Source organism: Ciconia boyciana, chromosome 2 (assembly GCF_034638445.1).
Source record: "Ciconia boyciana chromosome 2, ASM3463844v1, whole genome shotgun sequence".
In the NCBI taxonomy this organism is placed as follows: domain Eukaryota; kingdom Metazoa; phylum Chordata; class Aves; order Ciconiiformes; family Ciconiidae; genus Ciconia; species Ciconia boyciana.
Window position 1 is genome coordinate 162,146,853 of NC_132935.1, and position 18,811 is coordinate 162,165,663.

The 18,811-nt window shown below is 47.6% G+C and overlaps 1 protein-coding gene across 3 annotated transcripts in view; it reads left to right on the top strand.

Moving 5' to 3' along the window:
* The first annotated feature begins 439 nt into the window (after nucleotides 1-439).
* ACVR2B (activin A receptor type 2B) overlaps nucleotides 440-18,811 on the top strand; it is a 107,226-nt gene continuing 88,854 nt past the window's right edge. The window contains exons 1-2 of one of the 3 annotated variants that reach the window (XM_072854772.1): nucleotides 440-665; nucleotides 1,094-1,296. In XM_072854772.1, the coding sequence (XP_072710873.1) occupies nucleotides 1,245-1,296 (52 nt within the window). In that variant the 5' untranslated portion in view covers nucleotides 440-665; nucleotides 1,094-1,244. The remainder of the gene's footprint in view (nucleotides 666-1,093; nucleotides 1,297-18,811) is intronic. The other 2 variants (XM_072854774.1, XM_072854773.1) reach the window with 2 other exon arrangements.

Genomic DNA, 18,811 nt, shown 5'->3' on the forward strand with positions numbered 1-18,811 from the left:
CCCTATTCCCCCCCCGCCACCCCTGCCCCTATCCATCCCCCCCCGCCACCTCCTGCCCCTATTCCCCCCCCCGCCACCCCTGCCCCTATCCATCCCCCTCCCCTCACCCCGGGTCTCCCCGCGGGGCGGGGGCGGGCGGTGCGCGGCGCTCCGCGGGGCGCGGCCGTGACGGGCAGCGCCGCTCCCCACTCAGCGGCCGCGGAGCCCCGCGCCGCTCCGCCCCCTCCAGCCTCTTTGTATCAAACATCCGGGTTTCCCCCGCTGGCTCCGCTTCGGCTTCTCCCTTTTTTTAGAAGCCATTTTGGACTCGGTTCAGTTTTTTTTTTTTTAATTATTAAAAAAAAAAAAAAAACAACCAACAAACCTCCCCTTCCCCCCTCCCGCTTTTTTTTTTCCGCCTTTCCCCCCCCCTCCCCTCCCCTCCCCTGTACATGGCAACTCCCGACCCAGCCTCTGCTCCCGCCGCCCCCTCGCTCCGCGCCCCGCACAGCCCGCGATGCCGCGGCGCGGCCCGCCGCCGCCAGCCCCCCGCCGCCGCTCCGCGCCTCCTCCGCGGGCCCTTGCCTGCCGCTCCGCAGCCGCCCTGGATGCGGGGTCGGTAACCTTGCAAAGTTTCGCTGCCGCTACCGCCGCCGCCCCGCTCGCTGCCGGCGCTGGGAACGCGTGTGCGTTGCACGGGGAAGGGGAGCGTGTGTGTCTGTGTGTGTCTGTGTGTCTGGCTGGGGGGGGGTGTTGCACGCCTTGCACACGGCTGCGCGTGCATTGCACGGGGCTGCGCGTGCATTGCGCGGGGAGGGGAGGGGAGGGGGGGTGCGCGCACGCGGGCGTGTGCGTGTGCGCTCGCCCCTGCTGCTGGGGGAGCCGGAGGGGCTGGGTTGGGAGGAGGAGGAGGAGGAGGAGGAGGGGGAGTCGGTGTGTGGTGCACGCCGCGCTCCCAGCACAAAAGCCCAGGGAAAGAAACTCTTGGAAAGCTCGGAGCAAACGCCGGGGCCAGGCAGGAGCAGGTCGAACCGTCCGGGCGCTGCGGGGCTGTTCCTCCCCACTGGATACATTTTGCGACTGCGAAGGAATTAAATCCGATTTTTTTTTTCAGGATTTTTGTTTTCTTCTTTTTGCTTTTTAAGAGCGAGAGAGAGGGCAGAGCCTCGCTTCTCCCCCCTTCTTTCACTCTCTCGATCTTTTTATTTTTATTTTTGTTTCCCTTGGGGATAGAGGGGCACACGAGGAAAAAAAAGTAAAGGAATATGATTGCTTCGTGGCTGACTTTCGCCTTGCTTTGTGGAACTTTCTGTGCAGGTAAGTGCATTTCTGCGTGTTTACCTCCCGCTCGGGCTTACGGTCGCTTCTCCAAATGCAGAATTGAATGGGCCGTGCAATTATTTGCAGCCACCCTCCAAAACAGAGCAGAGCAACCAGCGAGCCTGCAAACTGGGGAATAACCCCACCGCTGCGATCTGCTTCATTTTCTTTATTATTTTATTTTTCTTTTTTTTTTTTTTTGCTTTTCACCCCCTCGCCCCCCCCCCCCCCCCTGTTTTCTCCCTGCTCGCAGGACGAGCCTTCCCGTGCTGCTTTTTGTTCCCTTCAGGCAGCCTGTGGGAATTAACGGCAATGTAAACACGGCGCGATATCGAGGAAACTTTACAAAAAAATGGGCATTTACTTCTGGGCGGGTGCTGCCGGAGTGTGTGTGTGGGGGGAGAAGCCGAGGAGGTTGCGGGGGAGGCGGGAGAAGTTGGGAGCAGCGGGAGGAGACCAGGGGGCTGCTCCGACATGGTGCGGAGCGGCTCAGGTAGTGGCCGTGTGTGCACCCCGCTCCTGCCGGGCTGCGGTTGTGTGAGCCGGGGAGGTGGAGGGGACCCCCCCTCCGTCCCGAAGGGGACCCCCCGGTTCCCCCTCAGCCCCGCGGGACCCCGCGGTCCCGTCGGGGTTTGCCTGTTAGCACGAAACGAGCCGTTTGGGGCTGGCTGGCGCTGCGGGGAGCTGGGAGAAAGTTGGGAAAAAGGGGGTGTGCGAGGCAGGGAGGGCGGGGGTGCCTGGGGGAGCATCCCCCGGGAGGAGGCTTTTGTGGCGGGGGGTGGTGGTGTTTGCTTTCTATGTTCTTCATCCCTTTTATTTGATGGAACTGGGCTGGCCCCCAAACTTCAGCTCCGACCTGCGGGGTGCGTGTTTTGCCGAGGGACGCGGGGTGGAAGTTAGCCCAACGCCCGGGCACGGCCGGCGGAGCAGGAGCGGGCACCCGGCAGCGCGGCCGGATGGGGCGTCCGCAGGGTCCCCCATGCTGTAGCCGTCGGGGGGGCGGGAGGGGTCAGACCCCCTGTCCCCCAGCACTAAAACCGCGGGCACGCTTGGAGTCCCCACGCTCCCCACTTTTCCTCTTTGTTTTTGTTTTTTTAATTGGTTGTCGTCGTCCCCCCCCAATTCCTTTCTATTATTGCTCCATATTCCCCAGGAGAAAATGGGGCGGCAGCAATTTTGCCCCTGCCCCCCCTCGCCTGGTCACCACAGCCCCCCCCGACCCCCCCAGGGGCCGAGCCTGCCGCTCCCCGCCCGGCACTGGGCAGTCACTTGTCACCTTCCCTCCGTTCCCCAGCCCGGGACGGGGTCGAGGGGCGGCTGCTTGTGGCCGAGGGCTTCCCGGGGGCAGGGTGTGGGAGGCCGCGATGCTGCAGCCGTGCCCTTTCCCCGCTCCGCGATGGGCAGCCGGGGAGTTCCCGTCGGCTTTGCCATCGCGGCTTCATTGTATTGCAGAGCGGGTGGGAGTGGGGGGGTTCCCCGCGTGTCCCCCCCTCCCCGCGCCCCGGGGAAGGAGCTGCCCGGCGGGGCCGGGGCAGGGCGCGGGGGGAGCGGGCGGCGGAGCCGGCCCCGGGGCGCTCCTGCAGCCGGGCTTCCTTTGTTCCGAGTGCCCATTAAATATGCACTGCCACCGCCTGCCTTTGGCATTATAAACAGTGCCATCGCTTAATTATTATTTTTTTTTTTAAGTCACACCGAAAGTGTGAGGCGGGGGCGGGGGGGAGGCAATGAAAAGGGAGCGGGCAATAAAAATAAAAAAATTAAAATAAATTAATTTGATGGTGAGCAAAGCCAGCTTGGGCTTTTTTATCTGATCGCTGGGACACTTGTACGCAGCTTTGTTTCCATGTGTTGGGAAGGGGGTTGTGCGGGCTTGTATTTACATAGCAGTGCTGAGGGAGAGCAGGTATTTTGGAAGAAGCAGGCGGGGTGTGTGTGTGTGTGTGTGTGTGTGTGCCAGTGCCATCAGGATTCGTGGTGCTCGGCGTTGCTATCATCACAACAGCTCTCTTGGCTGGAAAATTCTATTATGTGCATAAAGGAGATTAATGGTCAATGTATTTTCTTTCCATATATCTTGGAATCCTTTTATCTCGGGTGATTCAGTAAAAGAGATGGCTTCCGGGTTGGGGTTTTTTTTTGTTTTGGGTATGGGGTTGGGGTTTTTGGGTTGGGTTGGTTTTTTAACCTGGTCCTATGGCTGTGTGCATATAGTGGTAGAAATCGAAGTTGGAGGAAAAAAAAGCAATTGCTTTAAAAAAAAAAATGAACCCTGAAAGCTTCTTAAATGTATCATGTTATGAAAAGGATAATCTGATAGGGCATACCTACGCTGACTTTTTCTCCCCCCTTGAAAATACAATAACCCCCCCCCCCAAAATGAATATAATTCTGTTTATTTGGAAAGCTCCTCTTGGATCATTAAATCAGTGAATTAGCAATGCTGTAAATCCCTCCCTCTCTTTTAAAGCCTTTTTTTGCCTTTCTTGTGATATTTGTGAGTATTTATCAATGTGATCTTTATTGTCCAGTTTTTCCTAAAGCTGTTCAGTCAAAAAAAAAAAAAAAAGGAAAACAACCTCAAATACCCAAAGTTGCGATGTGTTGCTGGGATTCATAGCGCTGGGCTTTGCTTGAAGTATGTCTTTTGTGTATGTACGTTAGGACTGTGCGAAAGTGGTGGGCTTTTTGAAAATCGCTTGACCTCCATTGTTGATGCTTCTCATCGCTACCTTGGCTGGCTGTAACAAAGCAAGCACGGGCTGCTATTCTTTAAAAAAAAAAAAAAATAAATCTGTTATGCTTAATATTTGGAATACTGAGGATTCATTGAGGAAAACATTATGTTCATTTTTAGCCCTTTGTTTGCAAATTTTCTGCAGCCCAAATGTTCAGAAATCATGTTTTAATCTATGAGCTTTAGAAAATACAGAAGGTGTAAAAGGATTTGTCTTGCAGAATGCATTGCTAACACATTTTCCCGAGCCATTACATTACTTTTATTTTGGTGCAAGTTTAAGTAGTGCCATGCAGCAATGAACTGTGCTGCAAATGGATCTGGTCTCCTCTTTCACTGTCTTGTATTTATCCTCTTGTGCTTGAGAAAGGGAATAAAACCGGCTTCATTAGCTTGCTAATTAAACACAATGAAGTGCATGGCCCAAGGTTAATGGCAGTGGCCTTTAAAAACACAAAACTCTTGAACAGGTGTTTGGGATATATATTTTTTTTAATCTGTCATCAAATCTAGATAATTATACCACTGAGATAACCATTGTCACAGTTCTGTGGAGAAGAAAATGCTATGTTAGGGATGCGAGCGTGCAGTGTATTATTTTTAGTGGCATTATTTATAAACACCTCTCCAGGTCCTGCACAGCCTGTGGCTTAACCCCCCCCCCCCCGCCAAGCACCTTCTGCACCTTCCCTTTGGTGCAGGTTTTTGTGGCTCAGGCAGGGTTAAAACATTCAGTATCCCTGGACCGGAGTGAGAGTCTAACCTGAGCCTGGGTAGTTAGCTAAAGTATTTATGCGCTGAAATTTCTGCTATTTCTTGTGTCTTTGAGCAGCCCATCCGGGCTGTAATGCTCCTGCTCGCTTGATGAGATAGTAAGGAACAGCCAATTACAGCGGAGGTCTCTTACTCCCCGCGTTCGAGCTGTCACCAGCCTCCTGTCCACTCTGGTCTCCATCAGCTAAAATACGCTTGTCAGGGTTTTTTTTGTGCTTTATGTGACGCAACAGTTGTAGACCTCCCCTGTTGCCACTGAATAGACGGTAGAGAAGACAGAAACAGGCCAGCCCCACTTTTTTTCCTTCCTTTTTTTTTTTTGTTGGTTGTTTTTGTTCTCTTCCCTCCCACTATTTTCCCCCCTTGCCCACCACGCACACACTCCTTGCTTTGCAGATCAACCTAGAGGGGTTTCCTGGTTTCATCAGTTCTGGCAAGCAGGACACAGGTTCAGATGGAAGAGGAGCAGCTTTTGGAGCGTTGGTAATGGGATTGCCGTTCGGACCAGCCCAGGAACCCCGCTGCTGTGATTTGCCTCGTGCCTGTCCACGGGTGGGTTCCTCTGCAGAAGTGTTGCAGGTGTAAGAGGAACCAAGGGTTGTTTTATCTTAATTTATCAAGAGCGAAGGAAGTGGATGGAAGAGATGGTTTGAGGCTGGGCACCCAGCAGAGATGTGCTTGTGTGCTCTGTCCACATGGTGCCTGTTTCTAGAAAGCTAGGACAGCTATAAAATAAAAAGAAATCAAAGTTGCTTCACTTTTGGCCTTGTAGTGGAGGTGTTATGGCTGTCACATTTCAGGGCCTACTTTTAGGAGCATTTCTAGAATTTAATGTTAATAGTAGTTGACTGCGTGGAGCTGCACTGGAGTAGTCAGAATTAAATGGGATTTTAGTAGCACTGCATCTTTCAAGCCCCGTAAAAAGATAACACCGTTCTACCAAACACACCGAGGACAGTTATTTCGAGCTTAACTTAGTAGCTGTAGTCTAAAAGTTGGGGAAGCGACTTGCTTCTGGCTGCGTGTGGCCAAGGCAAGGTAGTTTGCTGGGTGCCCCTTCTCCAGGGATACTGCACCCAGCGCCGGGGGCATGGCCTCTCCTTACGGTGCCTTCCGTTCCTCGTCTGGAAATCCGTCTATCCGACCCCGTCAGCTGGCACTGAAGAAGTGTTGCTGTAATTTGGGAAGGCGGGGTTGAGTTCACCTGAACGTGGTGAACTCAGCCCTGGAGTACCACTGAACCTGGTTGAGTTCAGTGGTAATCTAGACCCAAGTGAAAGCCCTGATGGGGTCTTACCCTCAACTTCAGAGATGGAAGAACTGCTTATGCGCTGAAAAAGTCTTGCGAAGGCAACTCTTACGGAGTCAGGGTTGGTGGGTACCTGCTTCAGAGCTGGCTTTCTCTTGCTGTTGGACTGAAGGAGCGGCGTCAATAAGGCGGCAGCGCTTTCCAGGTTCCTTGGTCAGCCGCGGGCTGCGATGCGGGCAGCGCGGTGCCGTGCCTTGGCACTACCGCAGTACCCCAGCTCGGCTCCCGTGCTCTCGCTGTAACAAAACATTGTGGGAAGTTGGGAAATGGGAACCGCAGAGCGTAATCTCTGCTTTAAAGAGGTGTTGTCTTTCCCTTTTATCCCTCCTTGGCCTTTGATTTTAAAACTAGCAGGGGGGTGTGATTTTCTTGCCTGGCCAATAGCGCTGCCTGGATCTGAATTATTCAGTGTAGCACTTGGCATTCTGCACCCTGTTCCCACTTAAGCTCTTTTTCGCCTGTTCCTTCATGTGGAGATTTTCACATCAGTGAAATTGGATGTGTTTAAGAGAGGTGTTTGTGGCCGCAGCATTCACCAGTATAAGCTCTCCTCTCCCCTGCCTTTCCCCTCCATTAACGATCAACCAATGTCTAATCTCTTCTCTTCATTATGACTTCATTCTGAAATAATTTTGTATCTCTTTAGTCATTTGTTCCTTTAAGGTATATTAAAAAAATATACATCACTTCCCCCCTATTTCCCGCCCCCCCCCCCCAAATCTTCCTTGTAAGTTTTCTTGGAGCCACTGAAGTCAGAGGGGCAGAGAAGTAAATTAAAGATGAAACACTCTGCCTGCATTCTGCAGACCCAGCACATTTTATGCTTAGATTTGAATATAACTGTTGGTCTTTTTCACCAATTTCATGTTCTTTTCTCTCTGTCATCTTCTGCCTTTACTACGGTATAGCTCCAATTCAAACTAAAAGTTAAGAGCAGCAATTGTCAGTGTACGCTGTACGATAATAATATGCTTCCCTCCAGCACACAAGTGCCTCTTATTTTGCCAGTATTTGAGTCTTGTCGCTCTGATTATGTTATTGCATGTGGCATTGGTCCGTCATGCTACTTAAGAAAAAAAATGTTACTGATGTCTAGGTGCTTTTGGAACAATATGGCTCCTCTTTTGCAAAGTGCTGTTTGTGTAGAGAGAAGGTCCCTGCCCCAAAACCACTGAGCAGAGGGGCCAAGCACCAGAAAATGTTACTGTCTGCAAGTGCTCCCTGCTGCGTCGTGAAGCGGCTCACCCAAGGTCACACCAAATATTTTGTACCTATACTAAAAAAATAAGCCGCCTGAAGAAGTGTTTATGTATCGGGTAAAATCAGGCTTTAACCTGGTAGTGTGCTCTGGCCACCTTATGTGATTTGTTTTCTTTTGGTGACTTTGTTGGAGGTGGTTGGTGTGTTTTTGCTCTTAGAGAAGATTCTTTCCTCTTCGGTTGGGTTGTCTGCAAGCAGGGACTGACTCATGCATACAGGTTTGTAAATTTAAATATAAAAGAAACACAGCGGAAGGAGTGAGCCTGTTTGTGCTCGGCTGGAGGAAGATGCGAATTACCCGTTTTTCATTAATAATTCTGCAGTTTCCAGCTTGGTGTGCCATTTCATTGCAGATTGGGTTTCGGATCTTAGGGGAGCTCTGCGGGCAGGAGGCTGCTCGGAGGAGGACGCGGGGCTGGGTGCGGGCAGGGCTGCCTCGCAGGCGCTGGGCAGGAGGCAGCCTGGACCTGAAGCACCATTCTTTTGGCTCACTGATGGGTTCGGGAAGCAGGGGTGTATTAAAGAGCTGAAATGAGCCTGTTAAAATGTTTGCACAGGAGCTGTTAGAAGTGAAGCTTGTATCCGTGGATGTTTGCATCCTATTCCTACAGTGCATAATTTATGGGATGTAACAGAAGTTTACGAGGTATTCCCACCTCTTCTGTGGCGGGAGTGACTTCTCTCAGATCTTGGGAGTCAGTAGCAGTGCAAGAGCGTTGTTCCCCATCCTCTTGGGTCTGTGGCTGGTGCTCTGACCACCCTGTTGTCCTTTTTTGTCCACCTGGGATTAAATTTGCTGAGAAAAACGGAATGTTCTGTTAATTTTATGAAACTAGAGGTATCATTTTGTTTTCTTTCTCCTGTCTCAGTCTCATGCTAATAGATCCATATATGAGTTCCTCCTCTTTATTTAAACAGAATAAAGCATGTTCACGGAAAGATGCAGTGCTTTACAGTCTGAGCTACATTAATTTTCCATCTAAGTGGATACTCGTGCAAATTAAGACTTGGATTTTGAACTCGACTCTTCATGTCTAATACCTACCCTTGTGTGATGAGGGAAGAAGAAAAAGGGGCTCACAGGAGCAGAGGGAGTGTGTTAATCCTCCTCCAGTAAAACTGGAAATGGAATGTACTGCTGTCACTCTTATAGAGAAAGAAACAAAAACTAGGAGAGATGAGCGGGTCTCTGGCACTTTCCAGACCAATACAAAATCCCAGGCCTGTGCTGAACGATCCTGAAACCACAGTGGCAAAGGTTGTAGTTTTAAAAAGTCCACGGTAGCTGGCACTGCCCTGTAGTGTCTTAGGTGCTGTGAGTGTCTCTACCTTTTCTTATTTAAAGCTTTTCCCATTATAGAACTTGTTTTCTAACTGGTAGCAGAAGTTTAAATTTTCTATGTGGTGCCTGTAGTGCTAATGTAATGCTTCTTCCTAATTTATTGCTCCAAGGTGTGAGATTATAAGCCTTTGAGTGGATGAGAGGGATAAAGTTAGCTCCATTTGTGCCTGATCTATCAAATAGTCAATCTAAGTGGCTAACCCTTCTTTCCTCCAGCATTATCTATTTAAAATGCCTTGTCTAATGTGTGCAACTTTTAAAATTTGGCTTTTAGGAATATTTTGCTTATACATAATTTACCTCTGCAGACAGTTTTGAATTCCTGGGGAGGGAGGAAGGCAACTGTAGATCTGAAGTGAAGAAATGTTTAATCAAGCTCTGTCTCCTTTTTGTGACTTTTTAAGAGCATTTTATAAAATGAGGGTATTTTAGGCTTTTTAAGCCCTCTTAGTGCTATTCTCATGTTTTGCAGTCTCCAGCTTGCTTCTGCGGACTGGTGGCTGTTGCTGCAGTTTGGCTGAGCTGTCTGTAATCTCCCCTCTCCAGTGGCTCTATTTGCCATCGATACTTTATTTTTTTGGGAAACGAGGGCATGTAAGCTTCACACAGTTGATGTCTAGGCCTTTCTCTGAGGCAGCAAGCTGAGCTTTACACTATTAAAGTTGTAAGGAGAGTATGGTACCCGTCTTGGAAGAGCTTGTGAGCTTTGTAGGGGCTCAAGTGCAAGGAGGCATTTGCTTTGTTTGAGACCCGTACGCTACCGCCTGGATTTGCAGAAGTCCCCGTACTCAGCAGAGGGGAACTATGGTTGACTTGAGACGTGGCAGCTCAGCAAAGTGCAGATTTGCAGTTACCTCGGTGGTAGCCCTGTCCTGGCAAGTTCACTCTTGGGACAACTGAGCCATGGCAATGCAACCTGTGGGCGCGCGGCTCACTTGTTTCTCCAAGTCTTTATTTTTCTTTCCCCAGTATGACAACAGAAACACAGCGGGCTTTTGTATTCCTGCTGTAGTTCCTGAGAGTAATTAATGGGTTAAGAATGCTAATTCCCTTATATATGTGCAGGCTGAGAAATTCAGTTGTCCTTGGGTTTTCGTGGTGGGAGTATCCAGTTACAGCTCGGCGGCTGTTGGGTAGCTCTCGGGTGCAGGAAAGTTTGAACTCGGAATCCCTTGCTTTCACATGTACCCACAACTTACCAGGCACTTTTATTTTTATAGGAAAGTCTCTGCTAAAGCACATTCTTATGCCTGGGGCAAGGCATTTTTCCAAATACCTATTCCAGTTGCACTGGATAACGCTCACCTGCTTGGCTCCTAAAAAGCGAGTTTGGGGTGGTGGCAGTAGGCACCGTCGCTGACATACCTGAAGCAGTTCCCTGCTGTGAAATTCCCGTTTCAGTAAGGTGCCTGGGATGCACAGGAGGTAAAGCTTAGCACAACCCGAAGGGGAAGAGGAGGTCGGTGCATTTGATGCTTGGCACTGCCTTACCGGGATGTCGGCTCTGGCTGCGTGCAGGCTGGTGTGGTGTTGAGTCCCCGACTCCGGTGGTGATACTGGAGCCGTAGCATCTCTGGCTGAAATGCTGCGTGTGGGCCCTTGGGTGGGGATGCTCTCAGACGGTGTGCCCTGCCACAGAGCTGCCTCATCCACGCTCCCTTGGCTTCCTTCAAAATATTCCAGACACATACTTTTTTTTAAAAAAACCCAACCAACCAAACAAAAAAACCCCAAAAAACCACCACCAACAAAAAAAACCAAAAACCCCAGAAAAACCTAATGGAGATGAACATTTTTATCTGATCACTGTTGTTTTACTGCCTCGCTGTTACAACAGACCTTAGTTCCTTCCTCAGGCTCCTGGAGCATCTTTTTAAAGTGAAAGCATGAAGCAGGGACCTGCAGAAAGGGCATGCTCGGCACGCTTAGTTATAGCAAGAAATTACCGTGTAGATTTTAATCACCTTTTAGTGTCTTGGAAGCAACACGGTGGCCCTTCGTTCTTGATTTCCAGGCTTCTTTGCGCAGGCGATAAAGAAAAGCGATAAAGAGAAGCAAAGCCTGATGGAGCGTTTCTGATGAGCACGCTTGCTGTTGCTGGGCTCTTCCCCTCGTGGGTGCAGCTTGGTGGCACAAAGCTCATTCAGCCTGAATTTTGAAGGTGATGGATGCAAAAAAAACAAAAACAAAAAAAACCCCCAAGAAACAAACACCCCCCCCTCCCCCCGAATATACTGTCCCTGCAAGTATGTGTCCCTGTGACTGTCAGCTGGCTGAAGCCTTGGCAATGTGCCTGTTTGCATCGGCAGGGAGTTTGGCCCCATGCATCCGTTCCTAGGGGGGTATTTTAACATTTATATTGTACCTGAGATAACTGGGGAAGTCTTTTACAGATAATTTTTATGGCTATAGATAATTCTCTGTAGATAGCTTCTGCTGGCGTCTAATGGGACAGAGTTAGTGCTGCTAAAAGCAAACATGAGAAACCCTTTTTTTTTTTTATTGGTAATAGAATTTCCTTTCCCATGCAATCCTGTCCAGATTGGCTATTTATTATGTAAATAACAGTTAAAAGAAGCCCTTCCAAGGTAACTGTAAGCCCCAAAGGTAAATGAGATCACTCCTACCGTGTTTGAGATGCAAGTGTATCTGGCTGTGTAACTGTGTCTATAGGCTTCTTCTCAATGCAATTGCTGATGAAAGAAGAAACCCCGAGCGAGGGACGCGCCGTTCTTACAGCCTGCACTCGAGAAGCGCTCCGTTGATGTCCCCGACGCTTTTTGTGCATGGAAATGATTTCGAACCAGCTAACGTGCAAAACTTTGAAGTGCGGTACGACGAGATAAAGTCGGCTAAAAATAGGTCTGAATATGAAAGCCAGGCAAAAACTCGGAGAGGGGGGAGCTGAGGGTCGTTTTACAGGCATTGTTGATAGAGTTTCAGGGTCCCGAGAAGGGAAGATGAATGTCTTTCTGTTATAGTAACAGCTGCTCTCTGTCCATTGGGATCTAGTGTTTGCCCATCCAACTCATAATAATTAAACAAAAGAGTTATTTCATAGCAGCCTTGGTGGAGGATTTATGTTGGAATTTTATCTTTCTCCATTTAGACTTTTCTTTGTCTATTAAAGGAAAATACAAAGTTAACCTCTCACCTGGACTGGGTCTTGCCTCTTGTCAAATCCAGCTAATTACTACTGGGAGGAAGCTAGCTGTTAACTGGGCATTCAGAGTTATGTTTAAAAAAAAAGATAAATCTCCAAGTTTCACTAATGCACTTGTCCTTAAAGAGCTCTTCAGGGTTTTTGTGTCCTGGATCCCTGAGTGGTTGGGTGACTGCAGGTTGTTAGTAGCTCCCTAGTATGGCCATGTAATGCAATATGTGGATTTCCTTTCGTCTTATTTTTTAGGGTTCCCCCCCCTCATTTTGAGAGCTAACAGCTAGTGTTGAACAAGCAAACAGCCCCAAAGGAGTCCCAGATGCAAAGGGTAGCAGCATTTTGGGAATGGATCTACATTGTGGGACTTTATTCCGATGTAGTTAACTCTGCAAAATCCCCTGGTATGGGTCAGTCGTAGAGGAGTCACAGCCATCCAGAGCAAGACAAAGCTTAGTTGCTCAGTACCTTCTTGTGTATTCAGCCACAACTTCTAAGACAATTTGGGGAGACATCTGTATTCCAGAATAAAACACTCCCTGGCCAAGTGGCATGACATGGCACGGCACGACTGGTGCCATGTACTTCACTTCTCCTCCCACCCAAGCAGGATGGCCGCATTCAAGCCCTGTCCTTGTCCTGTCCCGTCCCCTGGGCGTGGGCTGGGAGAGGCACCGGCCAGATCTGTGTCACTCGTTCCTCCTCTTTGCAAATCTCTCCTACCATTTTCTGTCGTCTGTCTCTGTTCCCGCAGAGAGTTTCCAGAAGATTGCACCTAGAAATAGCTGGTTTGTAACTTTTTTTTTTTCATCACGGTGGCACAGCTTTTTTTAAAATACGCTGAAGCTAACGTTCCTTGAAGATCATGGGCTTGAATTTATCCAGTGCTGAAGCACCACAAGAAGCTACCTGATGCCCAGGGCTCCCGCTGCAGGATCCGTTCCCAGGTCTTAATGGGATACATGCCTCCGTGTAGCTGCCTTGTGACCCCTGTCTATTCATTTAATACCATTTACCCTTCTCTGAAGGAGAATAGGCCTAGTTGGATGGTAAGGTTAAAACCTGAGCTGCGCTATGTTTATATTAATAATTTCCACTGGTGAAATACGGATCTGAGACTTTCCTCATTCATTTAAACCTCATAGTTAATAGGCAATAGTGGAAATGTACCATGTACATGATTATTGCAGTGACCTGATTTCACATGCATTTCTGATCTAACGTCTGTTTAAAAAAAAAAAAAAGAATTATATATAAAATTGATTTTGGGAGCCCTGGGAAGGAGAAGGAAACCATTTATTTCAACCCCCAAATTCCTTTGAGCTGTAGAAACATTGTCAAAGTAATTGTAGCCTTTTCATTTTTTTCTGTGTAGATTTCTTTCTGTGTAGTCTCAGAAAAACTGTGCTCTGTTGATGGATGTCACTGTTTTTTTTACTCGTGACAAATATCTCCCAAGGTATTGTTTGAGTGATGTAAAATTGGTTCATGTGTAAAATTCTAGCTTTTCATGAATACTTTATCATGGATATGTGTATGCTAGCTTCTTCTAGATTAAGGTGTTATACCTTTAGTGGTTTGCTGCAGGATATAATCTTAATCATTTTTGCTGTAATTTAATCATCTTAATTAAAACTGCATTGAATTGTGGAAAGTAATTTGGGTCTGGAGAGCAGTGGGTTTTGTATTTGTATTTTTTTTTTTTTGGTCTTGTTAGAAGATGGTAATGGTCTTGGCAAGATTCTGCAAAAAATTAGCACAGTGTACAAAAACTCATGTTGCCAAGTTAGTACAGTATTTCTCCAGCTAATTGTGGCCTTGAAGGATATAATATAAAAGGTCATCTTTGTTAGTGAACTGCAGGCTTCTCCTGCGAGACAGAAATCCATGTCCTTATCAAGGATGAAATCTTGGCTGCTTGGTTACACAATTGAGCTTTGCTATAATTTGGACATCATTAGGCTCTTTATTAAAGCAGCAGAACACTCTAATCAATCTTGGTGCTTTGCTTTCTTAAACGTACTTCTGTATGCGAATTTGTGTTACTGCTTCCCTTTCTTTTCCTCCTCCACAAACCCCACGAAGGGGAAGGGTCTGAAGATGAGGTGGGATGAAAAGTTGCTGGTTTCCCCTTTTTGGGGTGTTCTTTGCCCAGAAAGTTCCCATTTGTGACAGTGGTTTTGAGAGCTGGGATGTTCAGCCTCCTCTTCTCATCTTGTGTTGAGAAAAACCAGGAGGAGACCATTCTGGAAAGAGCAACCACTTGTTTTGGTTTGTGATTTTAAACTCCAAAAAACCCCACCAAAATTACACAGAACTTCATGAAACCAAAATCTAATTTAAAAAGTGGTTGGCATTACTTTTCTCTTTCTTTAAATCCGAACAAAAGGGTTTAATTTTTTTTTTTTGGGGGGGGAACCCAACCCAAAACAGAACTCTTTCTGTGGCACGTGGTCACGGGGCAGAATTGTGGGGGAAAGTAATGGGGGTTTGTGCTTTTGCCCCTTTTTTGTGTTCTGGGTCTTGTTTTCATTAGGGTGTTAGCACTCCCAGGGACATATTTTTGTGGCTCTGACTTCTGCATCGTAAAACGTAGCCAGCACTTACCATCTCTTTGATTGCTGTTTCTTTAACTGGCAGATATTTTTCTAGTTGGATAGACAAATGGATCTTTCCCACTTACTAGGCAGTTAGATCTGATTTTGCACAGCTATAGAAGTTAGACCCATGCTTTGGCAGAGCTTCATTTGCAAGGTTTTGGAGACTCTAAATTTTGGTGCCTTCCATCACCTATATTTGGGTGGATGATGTGCTGGAAGTGTCTGTGTCCTTGAGACACTCACTGGTGTTAGAAATGCTTGCAGAGGCAGGAACAGCAGTATCGGATCATCTCTGTAAAGGACTGTCTTCTGCAATATCCCTGCCAACTTCACTTTCATACATCTTGAAGATGATAATCAGAGAGTTCCGCCCCGGTGGGACGTGCAAGCGCTGTTATTCGCGCACACAGATGAAGACCGGAACAGAGAGACGCGCTCTACAGGAGCGATGCTCGGACCCTTGGTGGTGTCTGGGCGAGTTGAAGTCTGTGGTCCCTGATCCTCAAAGACAGGGAGGGGTTTGTATGTGGACCTCTAGATCATCTCAACGTTCCCACACTGGGAGGTAGATACCCACAGTTGTTATTATTTTAATAACGTACCATGTAGATGGCTTCACCTCAAGCACGGATGCTGTGACAAATGCCTAGTTTTGTAGTTGGTTGGTGTATGTGCTGTGGCTCTGCTCAGAGTAACATGTTATGCCTTGAAAAATAATTAAAAACTGGAAAAGTCAATGTGTTGTGCTTGCGGATGAAGAAAGCTCTGTCCAGGGACTTTTGGCACCCAGCAACTTCTTTTCAGGAATCCTGCTTTTCCTTGAATCCGCTTAACAAGGGCTCTGGACCTCGTGGTGGTACCACCGTTAGTGGCTCCTTGCTGCGTGGATGCATGCTGAAGTGCTCAGTGGCATTTGAAATGGGTTGTGCACCACTTCATTTACAACCCCCTGGTTGGTGCTTCCCCAGTTTCTGCCTAACAGATACATGTGCTCTTCAGGAACTCTCCCCAGGTTTTGCTGGTTTGTGTGAAAGTTTGCTCTTTGAGCAATTACGAGAACCGAACATTTCTGCTCTGAAGGGGTGAGCTTTCTTGAGCTGCAAGTTTTTAACGAAAGCTTTAGGTTATGAATGTGTCATCATCTCATTACTGTTCCCTACCACTTGGCGTCCTGTTGGTCTAAGCTAGTTTAACTGTCTCCAGCCTAAATCGAGTGCTGCTTTCAGTATTTATAAACTCTACAACTGTTAAAACAAACCAAGCCTCCAATTGCAGCAATGGCAGTGGGGTTGAAGACAAGGAGTTGTCTCTAAGGAATATAGTCTATTATATGTTGGGTATAAATCAATTTCTGACTTGTGGGCGTTGGGAGGAAAATTTCCTTGGGGACTTCTAATCCAGAATCAGCCTCCTATAAATCTGCTTGGATCTTCTCCTGAAGCATGTGGCGGTACTGGAGAGCTGATTATGGATGTAGACCATGGACCTGGGAGTGTGAAATACTACTGCTCCTTCCCTTCCATCACCACGCTGGATGGACAGGTCCGAGGAGCAGATTATTTTCAGTACGTTAGAAGTGATGAATTCATTGTCCTGTTCTCTTCCTCCCTCCCAGTAAAACCTGCAGACTTGGCTTTCGATATTGGGAATTGAAAGCAAACAACAACAAATATAACTGGGTTGGTTTTATTTGCTTTCTGGGGTTTCAAGTGCGAGAACGTGCGTTGGTTGCATTTTTGTGCTTTTTATATTTCTTTTCCTGTTGCTTGAGGGCTGGAAAATATTTTTCTTTAAATGGAAAGTGATGTTTTACATCTCTAAATGTCTCTGAGAGATGAGTTTGTAGCAGGCAAAAATCCAGCTCTTCGCTGGGTAGCGAGAAATCCTGGGAAGGAAGAACAGGGCAGGAACCAATGCCACCATATCTGCAGGGACAGGTTGGCTCATGCCAGCTGGACATGACAGCGTGTGAAGTTTGTTATTGCATGCTTTATTCAAACAAAGGTTTTTTTGTCTTTTTGTGGTGCAGCCTACTTGCTAGCAGCAATCTTAGTGCTGCTGGTTAAGGTACTGCTCAAAGCATGGGTTATGTGAGCAGCTCTGCTCCTTTGGGGGTTTCTGTGAAGAGCAGAATATGGTTGATGTCTTCTCTGTAGTCGGTGAAATTTTCCCCAGAAAGGTAAACCATTCCTACAGCAGCTCTAAAATGTCATCCCTGTTCTGTACTAGAAAAACACCGGCAATTAGGGCAGCTTTATTCTCTTCAGTTGCCTGGTGGGTTCATCGGCCTCCAGGTCCAGGAGGCTGCAGGATCAGGCACCTCCTACAAGACACAGGACTTGTCCGTTCCTCACGTTGGTCACCTCTTTGTATCTGTGTCCATCCTGGGTTGCGCGCTGCTTAGATGTGGTGTTTACAGGAGGTTTCTCCTAATGGGAAAAATGGCCAGTAGCAAGTGATATATGGGCTTGGGTTGTGTTTTTTTAATTAACCTCCTTCTTCTATCACTTCTCATGCAACTTGCCTACTTCGCTTCTTGCCGTCCATCCACCCCCTTTTTTTTGGGGGTTGTGCTCTCTCCACCTTTCTCTCTCTTTAGAAGGAATTGTCTGTTCCGACTTCAGTAAATGTTTTCTCCCTTGTCAGAACAAAACCAGCTGAGCCCGGTGGGTTTTTTGTTCGTGTGTGTGCAGGGAATGTGTCAGGGTGTTTTTACAGGCGCTGCTGCTGAGCTTGTCAGCGGCGGCTGGGCCAGGAAAGCCAGGCTCCTTTACAGATTACATATCTTTACAGATTTTTATCTCCAGTTTGCAGGGAAGGGTAGCCTGAAGTCAGTCTTGACAGTTCAGTAGAGGAGAAGGCTGTAACCACAACCACTCATGCAGTGCCTTTGCCAACTGACCCGTCCTCCTGTCTGCTAGCAGAGGAGAGGGGTGATGGGTGCTGTGGATGGGGACCCTCTCCCAGCCCCTCCATCACTGGGGAGAAGTCATCCTGCGGTGATGGTTGTATTGATCCTTCTGCTTGTGCAAAGAACTCTGCTCCCTTCCCTTCCTCTCGTGCTTGTTGCTCCTCACAGCTGGAGGAGCCTAGGAACGGAGAAACCTGCCCCTGCCCTCTCTTTCCCCATACAGGGGAAGGTCCTCTCCAACTTGCTCTTTGGAGTCCTAGTGACAAATGATTTGCCATTAGTCAGGAGTCCTTAAAACCGTGCCTGATAAAGGCTTTTTATTTATCTTTCTCCCAAGTGGCTGTTTGGGGGTGGATGCTTGCAATTCTTTATGCATATTTCTTCTCCTGCTCCTTATGTTCAAAGGGCCCTGGAGAGGAGCCGAATCAAACCCGCTGGCTGGAGCATCCCCCACCCCGGGGTGAGCTCCTTTTCCCGGCATGACCACACACGTCCCGGTTTTTGCAGAGTCTGGCTGGTGCCCCTTGTGATCTGATGCATTTTGGCTGCAATTTAGAGATGTTACAGGGTCCTCTTGCGTGTACGGGCATTGACACTCATCCCTCCCCCTCTTCCCCTGTGGTATCTGGGACGCCGTTATCTACAGCAGTTCTGTTGTTCGGTGGAGGATGAGCTGTCAGGAGTTAAATTGCAAACAGGCGGCAGGTAACTGGACCGAATTAAACTGGTAATGCCCTACTAAACCCCTTCTCCCTCTTCTCACATCTTTGGAAATGCCTTTTATCTGGACTGTAAATTAAATTATCGTTGTTGAGGTTGCTTCAAAGAAGCTGCAAGAATGAGTTAATGGGAGCTCCTGAGAGAGGTCTCCTAAGAAAGTCTCCTCTTAGTTAAATGTTAAGGCATCTTTTTTCCTCTCTTCCCTAATTTTTCCAAAGTTAGAATAGAAGTAATCGTTCTGTCTTTTCCACTTCAACTTTCATGATACATTTACAAAGAAAAAAAAAAAAGCCCTATAAATGTCTTAAGTATTATCTTTTCTTGCAGGCTTCCTCGTAAAAATATTTATTGAGACCTCACTGGCTTAAAGTGTTGTGGACAGCATCATGAAAGTAATGTTTTTGTTTCTTTCTTTTTTTAATGGTACTTAAAAAAAATCCCACCCAAGAAAACCCTCGTAGCCTGGAAGTGCTTGTTTCCCTGGCTTTTTGGTATTTCTTTACCAGATATGAACCTGAAAAGGAAAAGGAGCCGTTGCTTTCTGTTGTCAAAGCTGAGCTAGCAGCAGAAAAGGAATGTTTAAAATAATGCTATGGTTTAGCAGTATACAAAGGTCTTCCTAAAAAAGATAAGTATACTTTTTTTTGGTGTGGGTTGGTTTTTTGTTCTTTTGGGGGAGGGAGTGTGTGTGGGGGTTTGTGGTTT